Raw genomic sequence first — 20,183 nt, 5'->3', positions numbered from 1 at the left:
CCGACTGAGCCACCCAGGCGCCCCTGTATTCTTAAAAAGAGTTTTTTTGTTTACTTATTTTTGAGAGAGAGAGAGAGAGAGAGAGAGAGAGAGAGAGCGCGTGCGCACAGGCAGGGGAGGGGCCGGGAGAGAGGGAGACAGAATTCAAAGTAGGCTTCAGGCTCTGAGCTGTCAGCACAGAGCCTCTCAGAGCCTGATGCGGGGCTCAAACTCATGAGCCGTGAGATCATGACCTGAACTGAAGTCAGACACTCAACTGATTGAGCCACCCAGGCACCCGGAGACTTTTAAAGGAAGTTTAACTGGGCTACTTTAAGGTTCCCTGAGGGGCTGATTCATAACAAATAAAGCTTTGCTGGAGGGTCTGAGGGTCTGCTATAATGAATTACTCTGGTGGCCCCTGGCTAACGAATTAATTATAGAAATGTACATAAGAGTCTCTCAAGTGTTCAGAAACCATTTTTCTTCTGTATAGTGGATTGCCGTTTTTAGGCTTATTTATCCTCTTAATTTGCCTAACCAACCACTTTCCCTCCTGGTAAATGGCAAGTTCCTTGTGGAATCATCCTGCATTCTATATCTGGGGACTTAGTTGAGGGAAGAGCTTTGCTGGGTTTGACCACAGGTGGCCAAATGATGAGTTTTCTGGAAGGGGCTTCCGGGGAGAATCACAACAGTAAGCCAGCGTCTGCAGAGTGCTTGCTGGGCACCAGCTCGGACTACACATTTTGCATACACTAGTTTATGCTCACGCAGAACAATCCTATGAAGGAGGTGATTGGGCCCATTTTACAGATGGGCACTCTGAGGCTGGCCTCAGAATCAGCAGCTAATACGTGGCAGAACTGGCTCATCTGATGCCAGCATGCAGGCTTGTAACCCTTACATGACAGTTACTGGTTTTGCTCTTACAAGTGTGGCCTCAGCACAGAGCCAAAAGGAGGCTGTGGGCACAGCCCTCTGCAGGCCTCCCGGATTGCTGTGTTGTGTGTGGTGAGGTGGGCTTTGTCCCACAGAGGAAAGCAAGCCAGGCCCTAGGCTAACCGGGCCAGTTCAAAGCGCTTCCCTCCTTGAGCTGTTCCTTTGGAAGCTTCCCTCCTGCTGTCTGCCCAGCAGGCCATCCTCAGGGGGCCAGGTCCCTGGGAGTCCAGCGAAAAAGTTTATAGTTGTCTCTTGCTGGCACGCGGGAGTTTCTCTTCCTCGACAGATGTGTGGCAAAATAGCTCAACTGTTTGGGTTTCACTCAGAGTTCCCCAAGATTTTTTGGTCTCCATATGAAGAAAATCTTCAACCCACTCCGTTGTCCAGCAGAAGCAGAGACACCGCGCACCCCGCTCCACCAGTGAGCTCAGGCACCCCTGGAGGCCAGGCCACTCTGAGGCACAAGGCTCCACGCTGGATGTGAAGAGGGCCAGGGGCAGAGAGCACGCTGGGGTGGGAGGGAGGCCATGCTGAATCAGATGGTGGTGAAATTGAGGCCAGGGCAGCTCTAGCTGTGCTCCTGTTCCACATGGATCGCGGGGGGGGGGGGGGGGGGGGGGGGGGGAATGATGCCTCGAGGGCCTGCAGCCACTGACTTCTGCTCTTGCAGAGGCTGCTTCCACGGGGCCTCTGTCCCTCCCATACAGTCAATAGTCATCGACCCAGTCGGGAACTGGGTCCCAGCCAACCACAGATGATGGACTCCGTGTGACCCCCCTCCTCCCCGGATTGAAGTGTCTGCCATGTCCCCTCATCGCGAGGCTGCACCCTCCCTGCACACCATCGCGGCACCCACCCTGTGGCCACCTCCCCCCACCCGTGCCTTGGCCCGCAGCCTCCACCTCTGACATCTTCCCTGACCCCATCTGCAATCCCCCGACTTTTTCGCTCCTTCCTCTGCTCTCCCTCAGCCTGAAGTCCCGGAGTCCACCCTGTTCCTGGTCCCTCCCCCTGTTTCCTTCCACTTCTGCACTTTCTGCTCTCACCCCCTCTGTCCCAGACCTGCACCATTCATCCACCCAACCCCCCACTGCGGCCCGCCCCGTGCTCCCTCTTTCCTCATACATCTATGGCGGTGGTTCTCATTCTGGGGTGATTTTTTTCCCCAGGGAACATTTGGCAATGTCTCTTCCAGGGTTGGGTTGCCCTGGCTGGGGCATCTAGTGGGTAGAGGCCAGGGATGCTCTTAAACACCCTGCGGTGCACAGGATGGCCCCACAACCAAGAAGTCCTTTGCCCCAGATGTCAGTAACACCCAGGCTGAGAAACCCAGATCTAAGCTGCTGGAGGAGACGGGGCTCCCCCTGCGTTGGTGCCCCTGCAATGTGAGCGAAGGGGCCTGGTGAACCCTGGAGACCCTGATTTCTGCTCTCTCCTCCCACCACCACCCCCCTCCCAGTTTCTATTGCAAACTCTCTTCCTTTTCCTAGACTTCCTGCCCGTAGCCTTCACTCCCTGTGCCTCCCTTCACGGACTGAGTGGAGGGGACAGAGAGGCGAGGGCTCTCAGCTCTCCCCTCTACCACCCACAGACTTCCCCTGTGCACGGCCAACCTCCCCCCCCCCCACCCCCCTTTACTGCTTCAGCTCCTTTCTCTTCCTGCATTCCAGATTCACATCAAACCTCTGCCAGGCCTCCTGGCCACATCATTCTTATGGTACTCAAACCTGATGCCCCTAAAGTCACAACTGGGCTGCCGAAACAAGCCAACCTGAAAATGCAGACTTCTGGGCCCCCCTTGCAGAGAGGGCTGTGACTGTGGTCGGGTCAGGCCCAGGCAGCCACCTGTTCAGCAAGCACCTCAGTTGACTCTGGTGAAGATTGAACTGGAATTTGGGAAAACGGACATTTTTTACCTTTCATATCTTCAGTCTGTGCATCTTGATCTGTTCTTTACCATCAGCATTGAACGTAGAGTCACCATGCAATTCATTGCCCACTTTGGGGAGTAAAGCGGGGGCAATGGGTACTTAGCAGGTAAGATCAGGATCGCCCAAGGCAAACTGCAAAGTGTGGATCCCATAATTTTTAAAAACCTTAAGTTCCTTCCATTCTTTTTTAAAAAAAATTAAATATATTTATTTAAATTCAAGTTAGTTAACATATAGTGTAGTAATGGTTTCAGGAGTAGAACCTCGTGATTCGTCTCTTTTTTTTTTTTTTTTTAACGTTTATTTATTTATTTATTTATTTATTTTTAAATTTTTTTTTTCAACGTTTTTTTATTTATTTTTGGGACAGAGAGAGAGACAGAGCATGAACGGGGGAGGGTCAGAGAGAGAGGGAGACACAGAATCGGAAACAGGCTCCAGGCTCTGAGCTGTCAGCACAGAGCCCGACGCGGGGCTCGAGCTCATGGACCGTGAGATCACGACCTGAGCCGAAGTCGGACGCTTAACCGACTGAGCCACCCAGGCGCCCCTCGTCTCTTAAATCTAATACCCAGTGCTCATCCCAACAAGTGCCCTCCTTAATGCCCATCACTCATTTAGCGAATCCCCCCTACCTTCCGTCCAGCAACCTCCAGTTTGTTCTCTGTATTTAAGAGTCTCTTATGGTTTGCCTCCCTCTGTTTTTACCTTATTTTTCCTTCCCTTCACCTATGTTCATCTGTTGTGTTTCTTAAATTCCATGTATCAGTGACATCATATGATTTTTGTCTTTCTCTGATTGACTTATGTCGCTTAGCATAATACACTCTAGTGTTGTTGCAAATGGCAAGATTTCATTCTTTTTGATTGCCAAGTGATACTCCATTGTATATATATATATATACCACATCTCCTTTATCCTTTCATCCATCGATGGACATTTGGGCTGTTTCCATGCTTTGGCTATGTCGATAGTGCTACTATAAACATTGGGGTGCACGCGCCCCTTTGAAACAGCACACCTGTATCCCTTGGATAAATGCCTCGTGGTGTAATTGCTGGATCTTGGGGTAGTTCTATTTTTAATTTTTTGAGGAATCTCCATGCTGTTTCCCAGAGTGGCTGCACCAGTTTGCATTCTCACCAGCGGTGCAGACGGGTTCACTCCCCTTTCTTCGCATCCTCACCAACATTTGTTGTTTCCTGAGTTAATTTTAGCCATTCTGATGGGTGTGAGGTGGTATCCCGTTGTGGTTTTGATTTGTATTTCCCTGATGGTGAGTGATGTTGAGCATCTTGTCATATGTCTGTTAGCCATCTGGATGTCTTCTTTGGAAAAGTGTCTGTTCATATCTTCTGCCCATTTCTCCATTGGATTATTTGTTTTTTGGGTGTTGAGTTTGATAAGTTCTTTATAGATTTTGGATACTAACCCTTTATCTGATAATGTCATTTGCAAATATCTTCTCCCATACAGAGGTTTCCTTTTAGTTTTGTTGGTTGTGTTCTTAACACACGCCCCTCCTCATCAAGGAAAACCAACAATTACCCACAATAACAACAAAACATTCTTTATCTGCCCCCATGATCCCAAGTTCAAGGGAATGGTGCTGCCTGAAGGTCTGAAGGTGTGCCAGGAGGCACCCCACTCTCACATTCTTTTCTACCCTTTGCAGTCAAACTTCTGGAAAGAATTGTTGCATTCACGACCTCCTCCAGCCATGGTACAGTGGTCTCCATCCCCACTGAGCCTTGACACTCCCTGGCGACATCACCTGCCTCCTCCTGACTGCTCACTGCAGTGGACGCTTGCCCATTCTGATCTCCGCTGACCTTGTAGCCACACGTGACCTGCTGCCACCCCCTCCTCATTGCATTTCCAACACACACACTCTTTTTAAAGCATGCTTTAAAGAGCAGTTTATTTGTTTTACATGTTTATTTTTGAGAAAGAGGGGGAGGGGGAGGGGAACGGGGCAGAGAGGGAGCTCTGTGCTGACAGCAGAGAGCCTGATATGGGGCTCAAACTCACAAACCATGAGATCATGGCCTGAGCTGAAGTAGGATGCACTTAACCAACTGAGCCATCCAGGCGCCCCTAAAAAGCGTTTTAAAGGATGCTTTTTATAGGGGCTCCAGGGTAGCTCAGTTGGTTGAACGTCTTGACTTTGGCTCAGGTCATGATCTCACGGTTCAAGGGTTCAGGCCCCGCGTTGGGCTTTGTGCTGGCAGCTCGGAGCCTGGAGCCTGCTTCAGATTCTGTGTCTCCCTTTATCTCTGCCCCTCCCTTTCTTGCACTCTTTCTCTCTCTCTCTCTCTCTCTCTCTCTCTCTCTCTCTCAAAAAATAAATAAACGTTAAAAAAAATGCTTTTTATATTCTTCAGCTCCTCCCGCTGGTTCTTCTCCCCCCACCCCCTGGGCTTCTTTCTTTCCCATCCTTTAAATTTTGCTTTGGAATGCATGAACGATGTGCCAGAGGTCAGGAGAGTTGGAGACAAGGTTTTTGTGGAGGGTCTGGCCTCTCCAGCAAATTTTGTCCCTTGCCTGGTGCATCGAGGACCCGGTAGCCTAGAAGGGTTCTGTGCCCCCAGAGAGTTCTCGACTCTCACACTGCAGGTCAAGAAATGGCCGTGAGGAAGGTTCTGGGCTTTGGAGCTCTTCTCTGCAGGTTTTGAGGGATTTAAGCTTGAGGCCCTTGCTGGAGGCAGGTCCTTCAGAGACCTGGTTTGACGAGAGGCAGAGCGCCACAGAAGAAAGAGCTTGCATCTGTAGTCAGACAGGGCTGGTTCAGGTCCAAGCTTCTCCTGTCCCTCAGGTGACCTGGGACAAGCTTCAAGCTCCAGCTTTTCTCTTCTGTGAAGTGGGGATGATAATGTCTGGCAGACAGGCTGTGAGGACTAAAAGGCTGTGGTAGAAAAGGAGGCATCCAGAGTGTGACCGCCCTTGGTGGATGGCCACTGAACTGGTCTAGGCCAGCCTCTGGGGCAGAGGACAGACCCGGCAACTCCTGAGCTTGAAAAAACAGAAAAGTTTGGAAGGAATCTTCCACACAGAAAAGAAGCTGTGCCCCCCGTGGAGGGGGTGTTCATTCAGTCCGCAAATATGAATGAATGAACAAGTGAATGAATGAAGACTGGTGGGGCCAGCGGCGGGAGCTGGGGGGCGGGGGAAGGGAGCCCCTGTGAGGGTAGTACCCCCTGGCTTTTTCTGGTGCTTTGCACACTTGTGTTTGTTTAGTCTGCTCTTCCTGAGACAGAATGAGCTTTTTTTTTTTAGATTTTTTTTTAGCGTTTATTCATTTTTTTGGTGGAAAGAGACAGAGCGTGAGTGGAGGCGGGGCAGAGAGAGAGGGAGACACAGAATCCCAAGCAGCTCCAGGCTCTGAGCTGTCAGCAGACAGCCCAATGCGGGGCTCGAGCACACGGACTGTGACATAATGACCTGAGCCAAAGTCGGCCGCTTAACCGACTGAGCCACCCAGGCGCCCTGAGAATGAAGTTCTTGAGATTGTGGGCTGTGTGTGTCGTGACCTTTCCTGTCCTCTGGCCAGCACTTGGCACACAGCAGGTGGCTGGAATAGGTGTGGCCTCTCCCTAGATAAGACATCCTGGGCGGGGTGGGGATGGGGTGCCAAAATCCCAGTCGTGGGAAAGAGAAGAGGAATGAAGTCCTCAGACCCTGCCCCTGTCCAAACACACACAACTGGGATGCGGGCAGTAAAGTAGTAGCTGGACTTCTGTGCCGCTCGGAGGCCAGGGTCAAGTTTGCTTCCTTCAGCCCCTGGAGTCTCCGAGGGTGAGATGACAAAAGGCCTACTTTTAGAGAGAGACCAAATGAGGTGAATGACGTCGGCGTTGTGACGTGGTGTTAGGCTTCTGTTGACCTGGTGATACCTCGGGTAACTGACACTGCAAATAAGGGGGTAGGGGGACTACTGCTGTTGCTGTAATTACCATTAATGTCAAGTGTATCTCCCGAAACCTCTGGAGTTCTTTTGAGTTTCAGGGAGGGGTGGGGAGGGAGGGCTGGAGTCTGGGAGCCATCTCCTCGGCAGGATTCGTCACTGTGGGCCTGGGTGTTCCTGTGACCCGCAGAGCCTAAAGCAGTGGGCAGGAGAGGATTACAGGTGGAAGGACCCCTGGTCAGCTTTCCCTGCCTGCCCTGTGCAGAGACGCTGTGGGGAGGTAACCCAAAGGTGCCTACCGGGGCAGATTTTCTGCTTGGATTGTGCCTTGCCAGGCTGATGGCGTTTCCTGTGGACATACCAGGGACCTGCTGGTGGATGGAGGGGCGGCAGGTGGTCATATGGAACCCAGGACGATCACAGCGCACCAGCCAGAGCTTTAAAAGGACCCAGAGGAGACCCTCAACTAGGGCACCCTCTGCCGATATAAGGGGAAACACGGTGCTTGTGGGAGGGCGTCTCAGGGGACTTGGGAACGTTACATTTGGAACAGAAGAGACCTGAGAGCCTCTATCTTTAGACGCTGCATTCCAGTAGATAAACTTGAGAGTAGTAACCTCACAGGGATCTTTTATCTTTCTATCTGCAGCTCCCGGTTTCTGATTAGAACCACCTGTGGGGCAATGAGTTCCCTGTCCCTGCAGATGTTCAAATGTAGATGGATGGGACAACCCCTCGGGAGGTGTACTAACTATGAAATCATTAGCGACACCAGGGACGGCGGCCCCTCCCATCGTGAGATTGCATTTGGTGGTGTGGGGGTGGGCTTTGTGGGTGCTGCAAAGCAGCCCTTTTCCTGGTGGTGACCAGTCCTTTCCTCAAAGGACCATTCAGGAAACAGGGGCTCCCTCTGGGCATTATTAGAGGTGGACCATGGCTGCTACCCAGCGGACCCTCCGGTACTGAGACCCCTCCATCTTTCTGCTAATGCGGCCATACCACTGATCGTTCAGCCCTTTTCCTTCTCCAAGATTTTTCTCTCTTTCCTTTCACCTGCTCCACGGGCATAAGCCTTGGCCAGCTCCTTGCCTCCACACAGCCAGGCCAGGTCAAGGACAGGTGGACCCAGCATGGTTCTAGGAGAAGGGACTTTCATTTTAGGTAACCTTTATGACCCTTCACAGTGACCTTGTCATGTTGGTAATGCTCCCTTGCCTCTGTGGGTGAGGTAGGAACGCTCGGAGCTTGAAGTTTAGGGTGAAGAAACTGCTAGGGATGCGAGGACCTAAGGCTGGAAGGGGCCCTCTCATGTCACTTCCTGGAGACACAGTCTCTGGGGCCGGGTGGGGCTGGGAAACCAGCCTGCTGAAGGGTTAGGGACGGGGAGGGGGAGGGGGCCTGGAGCCACCTTCCAGATGTGCCCTGGGCCAGAGGCAAACCCCAGAGAGCAGCTTTTGCCACCAGCCCTGCCTCTTGCCCTGGCCAGGTGCCTTGATGGTGTGTCTGGTCCCAGTCTCCGTGATGGCGGCATGTTGGGGAGGCACCAAGCTTGGACTTACCCAGTGCCTCAGTGGAGCTGGGTGAAATGGGTTATCAGGTCACAGTACTGAGGGGGTCTGGGCCAGGGCCTGGCACGCTCAGACTTCCAGCCATGGCCACCGTGTACTTTTGTTGTGCAGGAAGATTGCCCAGCTATTTTGTCTGTCACCCTTATGCCAGCAATTTGCAGAGAGCTGGGGCGCCTAATCTAAAGTTTATCGATCAGACGTAGTTTTTTAAAGGACGCCTGGGTGGTTCAGTGGGTTGAATGTCAGACTCTTGATTGTGGCTCAGGCCATGATCTCAGCGGTCAGGGGATCAAGCCCCGCGTCAGGCTGCACCCTGGGTGTGAAGCCTGCTTGGGATTCTGTCTCCCTCTCCCTCTGCCTCATTTGTGCTCTCTCTCTCTCTCTCAAAAAAATTAATAATAATAATAATAAATAAAATAAAGTAAAATAAAATAAAACCCTAGTTTTTTCTTTGAGGACTCAGAAGGTTCTGGGGGGTAATGGCAGAAACTTGCTCTGGGCTGTGCAGTGTCCTGACCAATTGACCTTCTGGGCCAGCATTTTATCTCACCAACGCCTTAGCGTTGAGCCCCTCCCAGCCGCCCCGCCCACTCGGTGCCCGGAGCCCAGAGCTAATTCCTGGGTCCGGCGTCACACCCACCGCACCCTCCGCAGAGCTGACTTGTCCGTGCTCTGTGTCCGCAGGCTGCTGAACAGAATGTCCGCGGACGACCGGCACCTGGGCTCCAGCTGCGGCTCCTTCATCAAGACAGAGCCGTCCAGCCCGTCCTCGGGCATCGACGCCCTCAGCCACCACAGCCCCAGCGGCTCGTCCGACGCCAGCGGGGGCTTCGGCCTGGCCCTGGGCGCCCACGCCAACGGTCTGGACTCGCCGCCCATGTTCGCAGGCGCCGGGCTGGGCGGCACCCCGTGCCGCAAGAGCTATGAGGACTGTGCCAGCGGCCTCATGGAGGACTCGGCCATCAAGTGCGAGTACATGCTCAACGCCATCCCCAAGCGCCTGTGCCTCGTGTGTGGGGACATTGCCTCCGGCTACCACTACGGCGTGGCCTCCTGCGAGGCCTGCAAGGCCTTCTTCAAGAGGACCATCCAAGGTGCGTGAAGGCAGGGCAGGGGCTGGGTGGGCGCGGGCAGGGGCGCCCTTGCCTGCAGGTGCAGCGGGGAAACCCGGTGATTCCCGCCAGCTGCCAGGTGGGTCCCCCCCCACCGCTACAGCAGGGGTTTGGTAGAGCCCCTTTCCCGCCTCTCAGGGTTTCTCATTCGGGATTCCCCACGAGACTCTAACTCCAGCACTGTCATTGGCACGCAGGCACTCCCCTGTGGTGCCCCAGAAAACCCCGGGAAACCCCACACAAATGCACTGTGCATGCGCCTCTCACTGGTGTGGGGAACACGGTCAAGAGCGTGTCCCTAAGAGCTGCTTTTTGGGGGAGAAAATCATGTTATTTTACCCTGCAGTTCCAGACTCCTTGCTATAGAAAGAGTTGTTGCTTTGATCTTTTAAGGGCACAAATGAAACACAAATATTTTCTCAATTGGGAAAGAGCCAGGCCATCAGAGCAAGGGAAACCCACTCACCCTGTCTGATCACCGCATGGCCTGTCTTCAAGGGCTGTTACAGTGCGCCTGTGTGGCAGCTGAATCGTGTTCTGATGGCCACCAGCGAGGGTGGCGGCCTCTTTCGGAGGGTATGTGAGTGATTGGTTCCTATGAAGGTGTGCAAGAGCCTTGGTGGGTGGCCTCTGGAAAGTCACCCTGAGTTAAATGGGGGATGATGATGAGAACACTCTCCCAGAGCTGTTATCAAGTTCATGGCACAGGGTCCAGCCAGAGGAATGAACCTGGCACATGGTAGCCAAGGGTGTTACTGCAGGAGGCCATGGGCGGAGCACTTGGGCCATTCGTTTCGTCAGGAGTCTACTGAGCACCCACTAAGCGCCAGCCCTTGCTGTAGGTGCTGCTGATTGTGGATGGACAAACAGCCCCCCTCGTGCATGGAACTGAAGTGGGGTGATGCCATTCCACTGGGACAGAAACTGCAGCCAGACTGGACCAAACCCAGGGACACCTGTCCCGTCCCTTGGCCCTGCCTGGCTGTCCTCAGGGTGTCTTCCCTCCCCCCTTTCCCATTTCATTTTTAGAAGAGTCAGGTTGAGCTTTCCTGGGATGACTCTCCGTGTCTTCGTTCAACAAATATTTGTCTAAATTTCTTGTGACTATTTATTCATTAAATTAGTTGAGGGCCTTAAGATTGGCCATGTTTCCAGTTCTCCCTGTTAGTTGAGACGTTGTGGTGTAGTGGTTGTCCAGCGGGTTCCTGGATCAGACAGCACCATCCGTTACGGCTAGATGCCCCTGGGCATGCTGCCTCGGTTTCCCTCTGGGTTCATGTCCTTCTCGGTAAGGTGCGATGCTCTCATTCCTTCTTCACATAGAGATGTTAAAAGAAAAGTAAGTGAGTTGGTATGTACAAAGCACTTATAATATTGCCTGGTGCTTTGTAAGTGCTAAATAAATGCTTGCAGGTATGATTTTCACTTTTACCATATCACTTACGACAGTGTTATCACCAAGACACAGACGCACGCTTTGTTTTATTGTACACGGCGGGCTTTTGTAATTACATATATGTAAGTAAAACGATATATTTTGATTTAGGATTTAAATTATTTTGGCTATCTTAGTTATAGATAATAGCTATTTTTTTAAATGAACCCTTGGGGCGCCTGGGTGGCTTGGTCGGTTGAGCATCCGACTTCGGCTCGGGTCATGATCTCGCGGTCCGTGAGTTCGAGCCCCGCGTCGGGCATAAAGCTTACTTTTTAAAAAGGGGGGGGGGCACCTGGGTGGCTCAGTCGGTTGAGCGTCCGACTTCAGCTCAGGTCACAATCTCATGGTCCATGAGTTCGAGCCCCTCGTCGGGCTCTGTGCTGACAGCTCAGAGCCTGGAGCCTGTTTCCGATTCTGGATTCTGTGTCTCCCTCTCTCTCTGCCCCTCCCCTGTTCATGCTCTGTCTCTCTCTGTCTCAAAAATAAATAAACGTTTAAAAAAAAAAAATAAATGAACCCTTGAAAAAAATGGTCAAAATTCAACCAGTACCAAAGAGTAAAGCAGTTAAAATTACATTTTCCTAAAACCCCAGACTCGGGTTCTTTACACCTTCCTGAGAAGGAGCCATGATACGCACTGCTTTTAGCGAGCGTTTACGGAGTGTGTTCACATCAGGCACTGTGCTAGACTCTAGCACGGTGCATGAACACGTTTCAGTCCCTGCCAGCTTCACACTCCTGAGTCTGGGAGGACACCCTGGAATCTCGGAGTTTGAAAAGCACTGTGTGATTAATTGGGAGTCTCCGACCTCAGCCAGGGTTGAAAACCTCCAGTCTGAGAGTCAATCTGTATCATTGGGTATCTGACAAATAAACGTGACATGTTTCCACCAGTTTAAGTCACTGAGACGGCAACTGTTTTCTTCCCAGATCAGGAAATGGTCTCGGTAAGATTGCCATTATTTTTTAGATTCTTTGAGGTCAGCTTTTGAAAAATTGCTTTTTAGGAGACAATCCCGTTTTCTTCACTCCATGTGGTTCTTCACTGAGGGTTCTGGAGGGTTCTGGATCAGATTTTCTGAAAGTAGAGGCTGGGGCAGACTCAGAAACCCTGCTCTCCCTCGGCAGAGGCCCGGGTGCTGAGAGTGCCCTCAGCACTTCAAAAGCCCACTTGAAGGATTTGTAAACAGTCTTAATTATTTGCTCCACAAAGAGGATAATGATCTTTTCCTAGAAGTCAGAGGACAAAGAGCAGCATTTCATGCATTCAGAGCTCAGCTGCTCTTGTCTCTTTGTCACAAGTTCTGGTTCTCCTTTAGAACCGGGAAGAGGTTTCTGTTTAGAATCCGGAAAAGTACACTGTAAAGCTGATGGTTTGCTCTAGTCATTTCATTAAGTCTTTGGTTTTGTTCTAACGTGGATTTTGACTTTGTTGTTTCTGGACATAATGGTTGTAGAAAATGTGGAAACATAGTTAAAGTGTAAAGAGGAAGACCAGTAATTGGACAGCCTCACAAAGACCAGCGGGTACCGTGTGAGTGTTCTGAGAGAGGTACTGGTGGGGGGCAGGAGAGAAAGACCAGAGCACCTGCCCTCCAGACCCTGGCGTCTAAAGCTTAGAGCCGAGTGAGTTTGCAGGCCTAGCCTAAGGCTCCAAACCAGGGTACAGTCCCCTAAGTGTCTGCACATCCTGGGTGGCTCAGTCGGTTAAGCGTCTGACTTCAGCTCAGGTCATGATCTCACAGTTTGTGAGTGAGAACCCCGCGTCAGGCTCCTGGCCGACAGCGCAGAGCCTGGTTGGGATTCTCTCTCTCTTCCTCTCTTTCTGCCCCTCCCCCACTCTGTCTCTCTCTAAATAAACCTGAAAAAAAAATAAAGAGGCTATTCAGGCCATGTTTTAAAAGTCTGGTAACTTGGACTGAGGGCCTCTCATCACAGAACGATCCATGCACTAATTGATATAAATGCTTGGACAAAGCTCTAAAGTCATGCTAGCTCATGTTCTGTCTCCGTAGATCCCTTCAGTCTCTCAATTCCATGCTTACATCAATATGGAAAGAAGTTTATAGAAACAAGGATGTCATGGTAGACTTGAGGAAAAAACCCTCAGACAGCTGTTCTTTTTTTTTTAAGATTTTATTTTTAACCTTTACACTCAGCGTGGGGCTCGAACCCACGACCCCAAGATCAAGAGTCGCACACTCCACCGACTGAGCCAGCCAGGGACCCCCAGCCATTTCTTTTCCTATAAACATTTATTGAGTACACTCTGCGTGCTTGGCTGTGCTAGGTGGGAGCACTGTGGGGCTGGGGGAAGGGGCCGGGAGAGGTGGGCTGAGAAGAGCCTACAGGCTGAAGCCTGCTTTTGTCAATCAAGTTGGATTAGGACACTGCCACACCTATTCGTTCACGTAGAACCTGGCTGCTTTGGTGCTCCAACAGCAGGCTGCCACAAAGCCTAAAACATTTCCTGTCTGGCCCTTTACAGAAAAAATGTGCGCTCTCCTGCACTACAGCATTGAACAAGGTAGGTACAGTCCCTCTGTCCTCCTGGGGCTTAGGATCAAACCCCTAGTAGTGCACGTTCAGTGTTTGGTGCAACTTTGCCTGCCCGATTCTGTGTGAAGGGGAGTTTGTCATCCATGCTGGAGATGGTGAGGACACCAAGAACAGATGAGCTTAGACGCAAAAAAGGCACCTTCCCGAAGGGACCCAGTGGCTCCACAGCTAAGGAGATAATCCTCAACCTGACCGAATTTACTAGCATATCTAAGGGGGGAAAAAAATGTGCTCATCAAAGAAGATTGATCAGCCCCTACCCACCCCTCCCCCCCCAGGCGTGGAAAAAGGAGGCAGACTTTGACAAAGGCACCACTTCTACCAAAAGGGAGTCAGCCTGGGGACAGACTGATGTCATTAAACATTCAGTTGATGTGATTAACATCTTTCTGATTATGATCTAGTCACCCCCCCCCCCCCCCCCCCCAGGTCTTCTGCTTAGAGTGATCTTGTAGGTTAGGCACATCAGTTTCTCTTTGTACTTGAATGTGTATCCCTGGGCTTATATGTCAGGTTTTGGAATTTGGCCAATGTGAGTCTGGCCCTGAGAGATGCAGCTCCTTTCTGGACTATGATACTGACCTCACAGTAATGAAAACCTTTGTAATGAGTACCAAACTGATGAAGTGGCCTTTTAGGGAGCCACCTGGGGGACTTTTCCAAGACATATCCCCAAACCTTGACCCTGTCACCCTGCCTCCTGTTCCATTGAGAAACTGGAAGCCCTCGATGGGAATGTCCTCAGTTGTTGCCAGCCGATCTACCCACTGCCCCTTGCAAGGGATGGTCTCCTGCCCCAGGCTCTGGGTGAACCCATCCCCGCCCCACTTCTGGAGACCCTCCTACCCACTATCTCCTCTCTTTTACCCTCTCACTTCCTAGCCTCCTCCCTTCTGCATTGAAATACTTGTGGTATCTGCAATCTAAGACAAAGAAAACAAAACAATGCCCACACCCTCTCAATTTCCAGCTTCCAGCCCCCCTTTCCCTTCCTCTTCTCAGTTCTTGACCCGCTTTACTGCCCTGTATCTGTATCTGCTCCTGCCTGGGCTTGTGATGAATGAGTCCCAGTTCAGCCTCCCCGTTGCACTCCAGAGCCTTCAGCACCTATAAAACATTTCCACTTGGATGTTCTGGAAGCACCCAAACGCAACAAGTCCTACCTGCCCTTAGACGTCTCTCCTTGTGTCCCAGTTGTCGGTTCCCTGGTGTGCAGGCCAGAAGTGGGTCTTAACCCGGAACTCGACTTCCTGCCCCCCATCCCAGACCAACGTCCCCACAGTCATGTCCAGTTCCGTCTCCTTCCTTCATGTCCCTTGACCTAATGCGTCTCTCTGTTCGCCTTGCTCTGTTCCGGGCCACCACCGACCACTGTGGCTTCTAGTCTGGTCTCCTGGCTGCCAGGATCGCCCCTTCCCAGTCTGTTTTCTTCTGTGCTGCCTGGGAGACCTTTCTGAGCCAATGTCTGAACGTGTCGGTCTCCTGTCTTGCTTATGGGTAAGCCATGGCTCCAGAGCGTGATTGAGGATGTCCTCGGGGATTGCCCCACGTTGTCCTGGTAACTTTATCCCCTGCCATGCTCCCTAGTGGGCTGCGGGTCTGCCTGACTGCTCTGTTTTCCAGTTCCCAGACCTCATCACACACCATCACTTTCTAGACTTTGTATACGTTCTCCTCCTTACTCTGCCTCCCCCAACCTCCAGGCCCTACTTTTGTCCTTAGGTCTCCAGATAGCTGGCGTTTCCTCTGGGGAAGCCTTTTTCCACTTCCGAGCCCTCTCATCTGACATAGATAGTGCCCCTCCTGGGTGCTCCTGAATACCTTCTGCCAGCACATCGATAACAGTTACCATACTGCATGGTTCTTGCCATGATCTGACTGGGTCCCCAGGGAGATGATAAGTTCCTAGGGAACAGGGGTTACGTTTACTTTGATTTTCACCAAACCCCATGTTCTCCCACAGTGCCTGGTGCCTAGGAAGTTCTCCGTGTGTCCACATGAAAGGTGGTCCCCCGAAAGCGATCCCCCGTATTCCCCACAAGGACAAACTAGTTTGGCCAGTTTGCCTACGGAAACTTGCAGGGATCTAGATAAAATAGTCAAATGTCTACTTAAAACAATGTGTTAATTTTAGTTAAACTTGTATGCTTCAAATCACATTATGTAAAAATACCGTATTTTTTGAAAAACTTTTTTCTACTCACGTTTTGCTTTTTTAAATATTTTATTATTTTTTTTTAATGTTTATTTTTTATTTTTGGGAGAGACAGCATGAGCAGGGGAGAGGCAGAGAGACAAGGCGATACAGAATCTGAAGCAGGCTCCAGGCTCTGAGCTGTCAGCACAGAGCCCGACACAGCTTGAACTCACGGACGGTGAGATCATGACCTAAGCCTAAGTCGGACGCTTAACTGACTGAGCCACCCAGGCGTCCCTCTTTTCACATTTTGTGAAGCGAAGTTATCAAACTTGTCACACAGACCTTTGACTAAAGTGTCTTTGCCTTTTCTAGGGCCACTTCCTGAGTCATTCAACAGTGTTTCAGAGCACCCTGTCTTTACTCCTGTCTTAGTTACTTAAAACTTTAGGAGTATGTGTGTGCTTCTAAAAATGTCATTTTGGAGCTGTAAGTGTAGTTCCTAGACCATCAGAGCAGTTCTTTTCTATTTGTGTCGATGTATAAGCACGATTTCCACAGTGTATGAGGTACTCTACTGCTTTTGACACTCAACATGTGAGGTCAGATTCCCGGGAATAACTAAATTTGTGTGAAGTCTCTTTACCCCCTTGTTACTGATTCAGTTGGACGATGAGCATTGACTGAGGTCTTGGAGCAGTTGGTCGATATAAGGTGGTGGACATAGCACCTCTGTTCTGAGATGTCACAAAGTCTCAGATATTAAGTGACTTCTTTTCTAAAGGACAGTGTTTGGGGGACACGCCTGCCTTACGCTTGAGCTTATGAAGCCGTTACTCAGTTCTTTGTTGAATATTGGTTGAGTCGCAACCACCGTATTGGGAGCTGGGTTGAGAGTGGATCAAGGGCCCCTACCCCGTGGGGTTGCCGTCTGGGGGGAAGACAGACAGAAAACACGATAGCGGGTAAAGATGCATCATGACAGACTTGAGGCAGGTGCTGTGAAAGAGAAGAGCCAGTGATGAGACGAGAGGGGTCTAATTTAGACAGAAGATCGGGAAGGCCATGCTGAGAAGATGACTTCTAAGATAAGGCAAAGCATGTGGAAGAATCCTGGGGCCAATGCTCCAGGTGGAGGAAACAGCTGATGTGCTTCAGGACCAGAAAGAGGGCCAGTGTGGCTGGTGTGAGTGAGGGAGACAGGGAAGGAGATGGGGCTGGGGAGGCTGGCCAAGTCCCGGGTCTGGGTGGTGGGGGGAGGCTTGGTGCATGCTGTACTTGGATTTTCTTCTAGGAGCGGAAGCCACTGATGAATAAATGAATGCACATTGCTGAGGGGAGGGTAAAGCCACCCTGTAGCCCTCCATACGTCCCCAGGGCATGAGGCCAACTTAGCAGGTCACCAGGAGGCCCCTGGAGCAGCTCCTGGGTCTGTGACTTCAGATGAGAGCAAGTAAGAAAGAAGGCCTGGCAGGCGCTGCTTCTGTTTGTTCACCAGGGGCCCAGATGCAGACTTGGAAGGAAACTCCCCAAGGAAGGGGCAGGGAGATGATTGATGGGTTATCCTGCCTTGGACCACCTCCAGGCCTTTTGTCCTGGAGAATGAGGCCGGGGATCCCACGGGACACGAGGCAAGGGGGGCTGCAGAGACAGAGCTAGGAGTGAGTGGGGGTCGGGACCAGGTCGCTATCCCAGCCCGGCTACTGACCAGCCGGCTGACCTTGGGCAGGGACTTGTGTCGTCTGGTCTCAGTTTTCTCATCTGTACGAAAAGAGTCAATGAAACCTGCAAACAGTTTGCTGTCTGCAGGGCACTGGGGGAAATGAGAGAAAGACCACGTCACAGCCAGAGTGCAAGTCAGGTGAGACAGAGCCTGGGGCGGGTGGGTTGAGGGCATCTCCGAGGAATTCCATGCAAACAGGAGGGAAAGGTGAGCATGCCTGGCAGAAAGAACAGGAGTCAGGGGCCCAGAGGAGCAGATGTGCTCTGCTGAGGGGTGGGGGTGGGGGGTGGGGGTGGGGCTCGGTGGCCGAGGACGGGCTGGTGGGGAAAGCAGCGGGAGGCTGGATGGCACAGGCTTCAGAGGCTTTGTGAAGGAAGAGTATAGAGTAACACCAAGATTCGAGGGTGTGTGACCTGTCTTAGAATCCCAATTTGACAATTTCTTTCTTGGTCAGCTTGGTAAAGTTACATAGTTTCTCTGGGCTTTAATTTCCCAGTCAATGAAATGGGACTAATGGGGCTGATAAGCAGTTTCTGGTGCTGGAACGTCATTGCAGATTGCAGACATCAAATGAGTCATGGACGTGAAGTTTTTAGTTTAGTGCCTGGCATATAACTCTTAAATAGATAATAATTGTTTTTGCTGCTTGTGCTTGGCAACAGGAAGCCAGTGAAGGTTTTTGAGCAGAGAATTAATGAAATCTCATTTTAGCAAGTTAATTCTGGCAAGGTAATTCGGGGAAGATGGTCTGGACATGGGAGAGTCTAGGGGCAGGCAGTCCGGTTAGGAAGCGGATTCTCATAGCCCATCCATTTGGAGGCATCCAAGCCAGCAGTGGCAGAAGGGTTAAAAGGAGAGGTTGGACTTGAGAAACTTCTGGAAGTGGATTCAGTATAAAATGAACAGTGGCTGGGTTGAGACTGCCCCTTAGGTTTCAAATGTAGGCTGCTAGGGGGCTGGTGAGGTTATTTGACAACAAGGAAACCAAGAAAGAAGAATATTCCTAGTGGGAGAAGGATAGGCCGGGAGCAAGGGGTTGGGGCAATGGACAAAGTTTGGGACATGTTGAGTTTGATCAGTTCACAGGTTTCACTCTGGAGAGTTGGAACTCGGGGCCTAGGGCTCCAGAGTGTTAGCTGAGTGGGGTTTGGGGATCTAATGAGATCCTCTAGAGCAGTGGTTCGCAAAGTGTGGTCCCCAGAGGAGAAGCACCTGGGAACCTGTTGGAAATACAAATTTCCAGCCCCACCCAGGTTGCTAATCTGAGACTGTGGGGGGTGGGGCAAAGCCATCTGATGCAACATGCCCTCCAGGAGAGTTTTTTCTAGAGAAAGCTTTTCTGAAGGAGAGGGGCCAGGGGTGGGGGTGGGGGGTGGGGGGCAAGAGGAAGGACCTAGTGAAGGGAAAGGAAGTAAGAGCCTTGGAAGGAGACTGAGAAGTACCATCTTGCGTCAGTTTCAACATGCACTGCCCCCCCCCCCCCACCTCTCTGAATTGGGCTATGTGCTGGTTACTCCATGTGGTTGACCCTGCCCTCACATGCACATCAGAACCTGCAGAAAGGGGCCAGTGACCTGGGAGGTAACCCCCAAGATGATAATGGACATTCTTCAGAAGCACAGCATGGTTGGCTCCCTTATTGGCAGAGAGGACGATTCTGTGGGAAAACACAAAAACAATGACTTTGATCAAGAATCTTTCAGGAGAATTGCACTTGGAGAAGTTTTAGCGACCCTTTTGATTTGTTTTTCTTCTATTTTCTCTTCCGTGTATGCACAAGGATGCTGTACGATCATATCTCTAAGTAAATCTCAAAGAGATCTTTTAATGCGAACACACACGGAAATGCTAGTGGCAAGGAAGCACAGTTGTAGTTTGATTGGCAGAATTGCTTCCTTTCTTGATGCTACATAGAATAATGATGCACTCTTACCACCGGAAGCACCTTGGCGTCAATGTGGTGAATAGAGAACTGATCCGAGACCTTGTGAGAGTCCCTGCAGAGGGAAGGGAGAGGAAATCTTAAGAGCTAGGTTTTCTCTGCATTGGGAAGGACCAGGATAGGGGGCCTGGAACAGGCTGTTGGATTTGACAACTGACGGATCCCTGCTGAGTTCTAGGATTCTCTAAGTGGAGGTTTTGCTTTCAATTTATTTGCTTTTTTTTTTTTTAAGTTTCTCTATTCATTTTGGGGGAGAGAGAGAGAGAGCGAGAGAGAGAGAGAGAGAGAGAGAGCGCGCACACTTGTGCACTGGAGGGGCAGAGAGAAAGAGAGAAGCAGAGAGAGGATCCCAAGCAGGCTTTGCATCAGCAAGGAGCCTGACGCAGGGCTTGAACCCACAAACCAGAAGATCACAACCTGAGCCAAAATCAAGAGTTGGATGCTCAACCACCTGAGCCACCTGGGCACCCCATCGATTTATTTGCTTTGTACTTGAGATACAAAAGTGAGAGAGACCCAGTAACCTCTATCCCCAGGAAGCACGTAGCTCAGAAGGAGGACAACACACGAAATCCTGATTCTGCAACACCCAGCTGGCTGCTTCAAGTGGAAGGTGGTGGGTGTGACCTATGGGGGCAAACAGGAAGGAGCTTGTGAACCTACCCAGGGCAGAAGGGAAGACGGTATCATGAGCTGAGGTTCAAGGTTGTGGGAGAACTTACCAGGAAGGGTTTCAGGTGGAGGGAGGTAGGAGAGGGATCAGAGGCCCCAAAGGTATTAGTGGAACCTACCACCTTAGGGCCCAGGTTGAGGAAAATGAGGACAGACAGGTCATAGTTGGCCAGATCATAATGAGCCTGGTAGGCTTTGCCCTGGAGGTTAGATTTCATTCTTTATGTGATAAGGAGCTGTTGGACAATTTCTTAAACTTAATTCTTAAGGTAACT

General features: G+C 51.0%; 1 protein-coding gene across 2 annotated transcripts in view; it reads left to right on the top strand.

Annotated features, from left to right (window-relative positions):
• The first annotated feature begins 8,986 nt into the window (after positions 1–8,986).
• ESRRB (estrogen related receptor beta) overlaps positions 8,987–20,183 on the top strand; it is a 57,946-nt gene continuing 46,749 nt past the window's right edge. Inside the window, exon 1 of one of the 2 annotated variants that reach the window (XM_049612451.1) lies at positions 8,987–9,419. In XM_049612451.1, the coding sequence (XP_049468408.1) occupies positions 9,023–9,419 (397 nt within the window). In that variant the 5' untranslated portion in view covers positions 8,987–9,022. The remainder of the gene's footprint in view (positions 9,420–20,183) is intronic. The other variant, XM_049612453.1, reaches the window with a different exon arrangement.

Source organism: Panthera uncia (assembly GCF_023721935.1).
Source record: "Panthera uncia isolate 11264 chromosome B3 unlocalized genomic scaffold, Puncia_PCG_1.0 HiC_scaffold_1, whole genome shotgun sequence".
Taxonomy (NCBI): domain Eukaryota; kingdom Metazoa; phylum Chordata; class Mammalia; order Carnivora; family Felidae; genus Panthera; species Panthera uncia.
The sequence above is the reverse complement of the archived record's forward strand: the minus strand, read 5'-3'. Positions and strand labels throughout refer to the sequence as shown.